At 43.8% G+C, this 10,259-nt stretch overlaps 1 protein-coding gene across 1 annotated transcript in view; it reads left to right on the top strand.

The window, feature by feature from the left end:
* The window catches only part of LOC138498729 (CD5 antigen-like), a 239,573-nt gene extending 229,629 nt beyond the window's left edge, over positions 1 to 9,944 (top strand). The window contains exon 7 of the mRNA XM_069622367.1: positions 8,349 to 9,944. Coding sequence (XP_069478468.1) covers positions 8,349 to 8,884 — 536 coding nt within the window. The 3' untranslated portion in view covers positions 8,885 to 9,944. The remainder of the gene's footprint in view (positions 1 to 8,348) is intronic.
* The last annotated feature ends 315 nt before the right edge of the window (positions 9,945 to 10,259 follow it).

The raw sequence follows: 10,259 nt of genomic DNA on the forward strand, positions 1-10,259 counted from the left end.
AATTCCACCTGCTCAGTACTGAGATACCACTGGGCCGCTCCTTACCAAATATTAGAGTGAGGCTGTGTCTTAGCTGCTAATTCCACCTGCTCAGTTCTGAGCTACCACCGGGCAGCTTCTTATCAAATACTAGAGTGAGGCCGTGTCTTAGCTGCTAAATCCACCTGCTCAGTACTGAGCTACCACCAGGCAGCTCCTTATCAAATACTAGAGTGAGGCTGTGTTTCAGCTGCTAATTCCACCTGCTCAGAACTGAGCTACCACAGGGCATCTCCTTATCAAATACTAGAATGAGGCCGTGTCTTAGTTGCTAATTCCATCTGCTCATTCCTGAGCTAACCGGGCAGACCCTTATCAAATACTAGAATGAGGCAGTGTCTTAGGTGCTAATTCCACCAGCTCAGTACTGAGCTACCACCGGGCAGCTCCTTATCAAATACTAGAATGAGGCTGTGTCTTAGCTGCTAATTCCAACTTCTCAGTACTGAACTACCACCGGGCAGCTCCTTATCAAATACAAGAATGAGGCTGTATCTTAGCTGGTATTTCCACCATCTCAGTACTGAGCTACCACCGGGCTGCTCGTTTTCAAATACCAGAATGAGGCTGTGTTTTAGCTGCTAATTCCACCTGCTCAGTACTGAACTACCACCAGGCAGCTCCTTATCAAATACTAGAATGAGGCTGTGTCTTAGCTGCTAATTCCACCTGCTCAGTACCGTACTGAGCTACCACGGGGCAGCTCTTTATCAAATACAGGAATGAGGCTGTGTCTAAGCTGCTAATTCCACCTGCTCAGTACTGAGCTACCACTGGGCTGCTCCTTATAAAATATTAGAGGTAGGCTGTGTCTTAGCTGCTAATTCGACCTGCTCAGTTCTGAGCTACCACCGGGCAGCTTCTTATCAAAAACTAGAGTGAGGGCGTGTCTTAGCTGCTAATTCCACCTGCTCAGTACTAAGCTACTACCGGGCAGCTCCTTATCATATATTAGAATGAGGCTGTGTTTTAGCTGCTAATTCCACCTGCTCAGTACTGAACTACCACCAGGCAGCTCCTTATCAAATGCTAGAATGAGGCTGTGTCTTAGCTGCTAATTCCATCTGCTCAGTACCGTACTGAGCTACCACGGGGCAGCTCTTTCTCAAATACAGGAATGAGGCTGTGTCTAAGCTGCTAATTACACCTGCTCATTACTGAGCTACCACTGGGCTGCTCCTTATCAAATATTAGAGGTAGGCTGTGTCTTAGCTGCTAATTCCACCTGCTCAGTTCTGAGCTACCACCGGGCAGCTTCTTATCAAAAACTAGAGTGAGGGCGTGTCTTAGCTGCTAATTCCACCTGCTCAGTACTAAGCTACTACCGGGCAGCTCCTTATCATATATTAGAATGAGGCTGTGTCTTAGCTGCTAATTGTACTTGCTCAGCACTGAGATACCACCGGGCAGCTCTGTATCAAATATTAGAATGAGGCCGTGTCTTCGCTGCTAATTCCACCTGCTCAGTACTAAGCTACTAGCGGGCAGCTCCTTATCATATATTAGAATGAGGCTGTGTCTTAGCTGCTAATTCCACTTGCTCAGCACTGAGATACCACCGGGCAGCTCCTTGTCAGATACTAGAATTAGTCCGTGTCTTAGCTGCTAATTTCACATGCTCAGTCCTGAGCTACCACCAGGCTGCTCGTTATCAAATACTACAATGACCCCGTGTCTTAGATGCTAATTCAATGTGCTCAGCCCTGAGCTACCACCAGGCAGCTTCTTATCAAATACTAGTAAGAGGCTGTGTTTTAGCTGCTAATTCCAACTGCTCAGTCCTGAGCTACCACCAGGCAGCTCCTTATCAAATACTAGAATAGGGCTGTGTTTTAGCTGCTAATTCCATCTGCTCATTCCTGAGCTACCACCAGGCAGCTCCTTATCAAATACTAGAATGAGGCAGTGTCTTAACTACTAATTCCACCTGCTCATTCCCGAGCTACCACCTGACAGCTCCATTTCAAATACTAGAATGAGGCTGTGTCTTAGCTGCTAATTCCATCTGCTCAGTACCGTACTGAGCTACCACGGGGCAGCTCCTTATCAAATACTAGAATGAGGCCGTGTCTTAGCTGCTAATTCCTTCTGCTCAGTACTCAGCTACCACCGGTCAGCTCCTTATCAAATACTAGAATGAGTCTGTGTCTTAGCTGCTAATTCCACCTGCTCATTCCTGAGCTAACACCGGGCAGACCCTTATCAAATACTAGAATGAGGCTGTGTCTTAGCTGTAAATTCCACCTGCTCAGTACTGAGCCAGCACCAGGCAGCTCCTCATCAAATAGGAGAATGAGACTGTGTCTTAGATGCTAATTCCATCTGCTCAGACCTGAGGAACCACCGGGCAGCTCCTCATAAAATCCTAGACTGAGGCTGTGTTTTAGCTGCTAATTCCACCTGCTCAGTACTGAGCCATCACAGGGCAACTCCTTATCAAATACTAGAATGAGGCTGTGTCTTGGCTGCTAATTCCACCTGCTCAGTACTGAGCTATCACCGGGCAGCTTCTTCTCAAATACTAGAGTGAAGCCGTGTCTTAGCTGCTAATTCCACTTGCTCAGTACTGAGCTACCACTGGGCAGCTTCTTCTCAAATACTAGAGTGAGGCCGTGTCTTAGCTGCTAATTCCACCTGCTCAGTACTTAGCTACCACCGGGCAGCTCCTTATCAAATATTAGAATGAGGCAGTGTCTTAGCTGCTTATTCCATCTGCTCAGTCCTGAGCTACCACCAGGCAGCTGCTTATCAATTACTAGACTGAGGCCGTGTCTTAGCTGCTAATTCCACCTGCTCAGTACTTAGCTACCACCGGGCAGCTCCTTATCAAATATTAGAATGAGGCAGTGTCTTAGCTGTTTATTCCATCTGCTCAGTCCTGAGCTACCACCAGGCAGCTGCTTATCAAATACTAGAAAGAGGCCATGTCTTAGCTGCTAATTCCACCTTCTCAGTACTGAGCCAGCACCAGGCAGCTCCTTTTCAAATAGGAGAATGAGACTGTGTCTTAGATGCTAATTCCATCTGCTCAGACCTGAGGAACCACCGGGCAGCTCATTATTAAATACTAGAATGAGGCTGTGTCTCAGCTGCTAATTCCATCTGCACAGTCCTGAGCTACCACCAGGCAGCTCCTCATAAAATCCTAGACTGAGGCTGTGTTTTAGCTGCTAATTCCACCTGCTCAGTACTGAGCCATCACAGGGCAACTCCTTATCAAATACTAGAATGAGGCTGTGTCTTGGCTGCTAATTCCACCTGCTCAGTACTGAGCTATCACCGGGCAGCTTCTTCTCAAATACTAGAGTGAGGCCGTGTCTTAGCTGCTAATTCCACTTGCTCAGTACTGAGCTACCACTGGGCAGCTTCTTCTCAAATACTAGAGTGAGGCCGTGTCTTAGCTGCTAATTCCACCTGCTCAGTACTTAGCTACCACCGGGCAGCTCCTTATCAAATATTAGATTGAGGCAGTGTCTTAGCTGCTAATTCCATCTGCTCAGTCCTGAGCTACCACCGGGCAGGTCCTTATCAAATACTAGAATGAGACCGTGGCTTAGCTGCTAATTCCATCTGCTCAGTACTGAGTTACCACCGAGCAGCTCCTTCACTGGGCATCAATGGTAAAAGAGACATGGTAGGTATTTTTACGGGGCTAGATTGGGACCATTGGTCCGAACATGTTTTTTTTAACTTTATTCAGGCACGTTTTACTGGGCATCAAGCACACATAATATGTATTAGTTGTCTGGACTGCATTACATCGGTGAAGCAATTCTGGATATTTTTTTATACTCTGGCATGATATTTTTTACTGACATTAAGGGTAAAGCTAACCTGAGGATTGTCTTATGTGGCCATACGGGCCTATACTAGTGAAGCCAGTCTGGACATGTGTTCTTATGGTGGCATTTTCTTTTTTGCAATGTCAAGGCATATGTTCCCACGTGGGGATACTGGTATCTATTGGCTGAGCCAGCATGGACAGGTTTTCTTATGGTATCTTTTATGGCAAACCAACATGAAAATGCTCTTACATTTTAATGCTGGAATACATTAGTGCAGCCAGATATGTATTTAGAATAAGGTCAATAGGGTTGGAGATTGCGAAGGACCAGCAGTTTATAGCAGTTTATTTTCAATGTTGTCATTGTTTACATATAATGGTCATTTTGTTTCTCAGAGTCTGGATGATTAACAACAATATGTGAGTGATTTCAAGCTGTTACCAGTCATTCCATTCCAACCTGACAGCTAAAGTCATTGATGGTCAAACTTGCATATAGGCGTGCAATTTACAAAAGCTATATTGGAAATGTGTACCAAACCCAGCTTGCATTAGTTATTTAGTGATTCAGTCATACACACCTCACTGAGAGATATAAAGCTTTTTGGTCATTATTTTACTCCCAAAATGTTCTTTAATTTGCAAAACAGCCAGAACCTCATCAATTTTATTGGTGCAAATCCCCATTATAATTGGAGTTCTTTCAATCAACACACATTTACACTGCTTTAAGAAATCACTTTATGTTTACATACACATGATCTGCAGTTTTTAAACCATTGCAGAAATTAGGATTTTCTTTCTGAAAAACTAAAGGTTAAAAAATGGATAATTTTACCATATAAAATGCATTCCTATGCGTCAGTCAAGTGCAGAGTTCCTACAGGTGTGCACTAAAATGATGTTTAGAAGCAATCACTACTTTCCTTCCCTGGCCCCACATTTCAGAGGTCTGTGGCCCCCAAAAGGTGCGAGCATGAAATAGATCACAGGGAAGTTGAAATGGCGAAGAGTGAATCTGAATGCGCATGTGCATCAAGAAACCTGTGAAAGGAGACCACAGCCGTAGAAGGATGAGAACAACAACTGTGTGCCAAAGGTACGCACTGTTTCACAGCTGTAAGAAAGAGAACAACAACTGTGTGCCAAAGGTACACACTGTTTCACAGCTGTAGGAAAGAGAACAACAACTGTGTGCCAAAGGTACACACTGTTTCACAGCTGTAAGAAAGAGAACAACAACTGTGTGCCAAAGGTACACGCTGTTTCACAGCTGTAAGAAAGAGAACAACAACTGTGTGCCAAAGGTACACGCTGTTTCACAGCTGTAAGAAAGAGAACAACAACTGCGTGCCAAATGTAAACGCTGTTTCACAGCTGTAAGAAAGAGAACAACAACTGCGTGCCAAAGGTACACACTGTTTCACAGCTGTAAGAAAGAAAGGTCAGTGGTGTCCAGTCAAGATATCCATTCCGCCATTTTTACAGAAGCTGCCAAGTGCTAAGCAGGCAAATGGCATCCCTGCAGGGTTTATCAAGTTTCTCTGGTGACATTCAGCTGCACGCTCATCACTACTAGGACTACCAACAGCAAAGTATGCCACACAACGCATAACAGTTACGTTTATAAGTAACATTTACACAAATTTGATTTTAAGTACAAGGTTGGACTTCTCCTGTGAAACAGCACCATTAATGACAGCACAAAATGTAAATATCTAACCCACAAATCTGAAAATCTTCCTAATGATTGTATAGTCCAACCACCTCTAAGGAGTTAAACATTTTAAATTTCCATAAACGCAACCTGACAAGACCTATAGTCTAATCCAACCCCACAAAAATAATGTTATTCTTTAACACCCACACCATGATTTTGTTTTTAGTCTTTTAGTGTTTTGTATTTTAGGGAATGGCCCAAACACTATTGGCAACTGGAGAAGGGTGCACAGTCAATCAGGTGGCTAGAACTGCAGGCAAGAACACACTGTGAACCTCCCATATTTTCCAGCTACCAGAGGACCTTCCCCAGGTGGCACCTTCTTCATTCAAGCGAGTCAGCATGGAGCATCTCCCTGTTGCCTCACCACGTCCCCACCCTCCACCCACCCACAAAAACATATCACAGCCATTCCCCACGAGCCTCCCTCTCTCCCCACTGTCCTGCAGGACAGGAGCTTTGTGCTCCGGTCCAGGCCCTCCTCCCACCCATGCCTACCAGCATGGACATAGAAATGGGACTAAGTCCCCTTTTCTATGGTGGCGGTTATTTTTTTTTTACAGGAGATTGGGCTCATGCAGCCCATCTCCTGTAAAAAGAACTAATAATGAAATGTGCGCCCCGGAGTAAACCATGGGGTACAATTGGCTATCTCCCCTGTTCGTGGGTGGAATTGATGGGTAATGGCCAACAGCTTTTTCCGGGCCTTTGCTTCACTCGGTCCGCCCTAGGCTCAGGCTGTCTTGCCATTACCGGTCAGGTCCACCCCCTGACACAGAGGTGATTACCGTCATGATGTAACCAGTGTGTACTGCTTCACTGATTATAAAAGCTGCCTGCATTGCACAGCTGCGAGGAATGCTGTTATTCCCCTGCCCATGAATGTCCAGGGTCCCCCTGATTCACTAATCCACCGTGAGAATGCACAGCCACACTTTGGAAGAACCTTCTCCAACTGTGTGTACTCTACTGGGGTGTTTATGCCCATACAGTGTTTACAAGGTTCTTGTATGATTCTTTCCACCTTTCAATTGTGTTCCAATCTAAGTGTTTGGAGGTACATGGATTTATTTCCATTTTGCCTCTGGCTCAAACCAGAGCGGTAACAATGAGGAGAATGAGTTATTTGAGTTCAACATGTTTAGTTTTGACTATTAGGTGGCACTAAAGTTCCACCTATAAGCCTCACTTATTACATTAAAGTATTGCAGGCGGGATAGAAAGCATGTAGGTGGCATTTGCTTACTAACCCATGCATTGACTGCCCATGACCATGCTAATAGTTATGGCCATTCCCACCCACTTCCTGCCCCTTCCCACCGAGAATATATCCTCCTGGAATCCCTTTGAGCCCGTTTATTCAGTCCTTACCATCAAACTTTGTGCTCAAAGGGCCTGTCAATGTTTTTTTCAACACAGTCTTCTGAGAGTTAATGCCTTAATTGCAGCTGTAAACCCGCTACTGGTGTAATAAAAATGCCATATTAAGGAAAGGGAGCCCCCTACTGTTAGGACCCTGTGGTTGCAATATACGTGACACGAAAGGTGGCCAAACACATGAATTCATCTGCAACGTTAAGCATTATCGCTTCACTATTGACATTCAATGTAGAACCAATCAAAAGCAGTCTTTCAAGAAGAATAGACCACCTGCAAGGGGTGTCTTCTTCACCCCCACACAATGATTTGTAATATTTCATTTTGCAAACACACCTTTTTATTTGGCAGTAAACATTATTTTGTAAACAGAGCACCTGTCTTATTAAGGGCTGAAGGGCTCCATTACTTAGCTGTGAATATATATACAATAAAAGAGATACCTGAATACTCATGACATGTGTGGTAACAATCTTGTGATGGTGCCGGTGTTTCCACGTCCGCCTGCAGGCGGGTGGTGTTAGACCTGGCGGGAATGACACCTCCGTCTGCAGGACTCGAGATCACCCAGTATGGAAACAACGGATTTACCGCCACCGTTATTTCCATACTGGGTGACTCATAATGAGGCCCAATGAGTCGCACAGAATGAAACTGATCAGCAAATGATGTCTGAAAGGACATTCTTTAATTGTGCCGGTGGTCATGGAAGCGGTTTTCCAGACTCCGGAGGAAGTCTATGAAAGCTCTGCCTGCACTTACTGGCCATGTATGTGACAATAGACAGTAAAGGTCAGAGTGCAATAGGAGTGTGTCAGGATTGAATATATTGCTTTCAGTTCAGCACAGCAAGTATGACAATGTCATGGATACATTTCCAAGTACTAGACACACAGCATGTACTGAGAGATCTGCCAGCAGGGCTCCCTTAGTCTGATTTTACTGTTGACAGCAGGGAGCCGGAATATTTACTTTACTGCCTTGTGTGAACCCTGCTGTAGTGCAGGTGTCCATCTGTTATACTGTTAGACTTTCCTGTAGCCCTAACTATACTTGTATGTTCTTGCATGACATGTTGATGTTCCACTGTGATGTGCACACAGCTTGTGTCATGCTGGAGGTGGCTGCATGCTTCTGCCCATGCATGGCATTCCTTTTAGAATCCAGTGACACATCGAAACAGCAAGAAAGGGGAGTTCTCATTCAGCTCCCAGCATTTATTACAGGCTCTGATATCTGACAGTGGCCCGGGAATCCCAAACGCCTGTCTTTAAACCTGGAAGATCATCACCCACTTATGTCAGTTCTCAAGCGATTGCCATCATGACAGTGCCACTTCTCATGTCTTGCCTTCACTTGTAACATGCCAAGTCCTTCAAGAGATGCACCAATGGGGACTTACTAACCTCCCTCTTCTTCCCTCCACAGAGTCTCTCACCCTGAATCCTGACACTGCTCACGCTTCACTCAACATCTCCACTGACGGGAAGACGATCACCTACCTTAAGAAGCCAAAAAGTGGTCTCAACAATAAGGAGAGGTTTACAGATTCGAAGTGTGTCCTGGGATCAGAGGGCTTCACATCGGGAAAGCACTACTGGGAGTTCACATTGTCACCGAAAGTCCAAGTTAATCATGTGTTTGTACCTTTTCTTTATTCTGTGGGTGTAGGAAAACAATCTGCTCTAAAAGGGGGACACCTTAATTTCTACCGTACTGATAGTGGGTGGTGGAGTCTCACATTTGTCAATTTATTCGGTCAGATAAATACTATTGCTCACCTATATAAGGGTCACACAGGGTTAATAAGAACACTTGGAGTTTTCCTTGACTATGAAGGCCAAGTATTATCATTTTACGATGCCGAACATCAGAAGCACCTGTACACATACAGTGACACATTCACAGAGAAAGTCTTTCCTTATGTCTGTCTTTTCTTTTCTGCCACCGTGAGGCTGAATTGAAATTTTGGTTCATACCCTCACTTAAACCCTGCTTATGAAGGACAAGTGTGTAATGAATGTTTATTTGGAAAATGTAACGTTATAGTCAATCAATATAAGGAGAATTAATATTAAGGCAAAGTACATCATTTCGATATGATCCTTTTCTTTAAAATGATTTCAAGATAGAACATGATATGACGAGCAGCAATGAGATGAACACTACAGAAGGTCCAGCGACCTACAATGAACATCCATCAACTGGACAAAAGAAATATAAGCTGCAGAAGGTCACAGAAAGGCCACATTCATTGAACATTAGAAATGGCTCATGTTCTTGAGATTAACAGTTTATTACATTTGCAAACTTTGAAATGTCTCTTCTACCCACGGCCTAAACTACAGGCCATGCTCTGGGCACCAAATACTCAACAAGAATTATTACTCACCCAAGTGTAGACCATTGTCTCTGACATTGCTTCAGGAAAAGTGATTTTAATGGCAAACTTTAGGTTGGTCTGCAAACCTACTCTACATGGATCACAACATAATCCACCCTCAAGAAGGCTCTGGAATACAATGGAAGATCAGGGATTTACTGATATATGGAGAAGCAACGTCAGAGACCCTGAAGAAGGTTCTAGAATACAATTGAAGTTCATGGATTTACTGATGTATGGAGAGGCACTGTCAGGGAGGAAAAAAACTGGTAGTGCCTCATCTGTTGAAATGTTCCAGATTGAAAATTATCAGATAAAAAGTAACTGCTCGAAAATGAAATTGATTGAACATTGTATATTTCAACTCTCTGGCGACAAAAAAAATGTCAAAAGTAACTGATGCTTAAAACAATTGCCTTTTCATATGTTAACATATGCTAACATTTGAAAAGATAGATTTTTTTCAAATGGCTGTAGACATATTAGGATAGTTTGAAGAATTAACCATTTAGAAATGCATCCATAAAGGTTGCTTCTGTTTTCCTGTATTGTGAACATTTTGAGTGGTTTGTAAATTGCTTTCCATCATTCTAGGTCAGCTTTAGTTGGGTCTCTGCCCTTATTATAAGTGACATGGTCAGCCGTGCAAGGGAATAAAAAACCCAACAGAACCTTTTAAGAGTGCATTGTGGCAGTACATTCATTGAGCACCCATACCTTACTTCTGAGAATGTATTGTGGCAGTACATTCATTGAGCACCCATACCTTACTTCTGAGAATGCATTGTGGCAGTACATTCATTGACCATCTATACCTATCTCCTGAGAATGCATTGTGGCAGTACATTCATTGAGCATCTAGACCTTCCTTCTGAGAATGCATTGTGGTAGTACATTCATTGAGAATCTATACCTTACTTCTGAAAATACATTGTGGCAGTACATTCATTGAGCAT

Source organism: Ambystoma mexicanum, chromosome 5q (genome assembly GCF_040938575.1).
Source record: "Ambystoma mexicanum isolate Mex_15411 chromosome 5q, UKY_AmexF1_1, whole genome shotgun sequence".
Classification (NCBI taxonomy): domain Eukaryota; kingdom Metazoa; phylum Chordata; class Amphibia; order Caudata; family Ambystomatidae; genus Ambystoma; species Ambystoma mexicanum.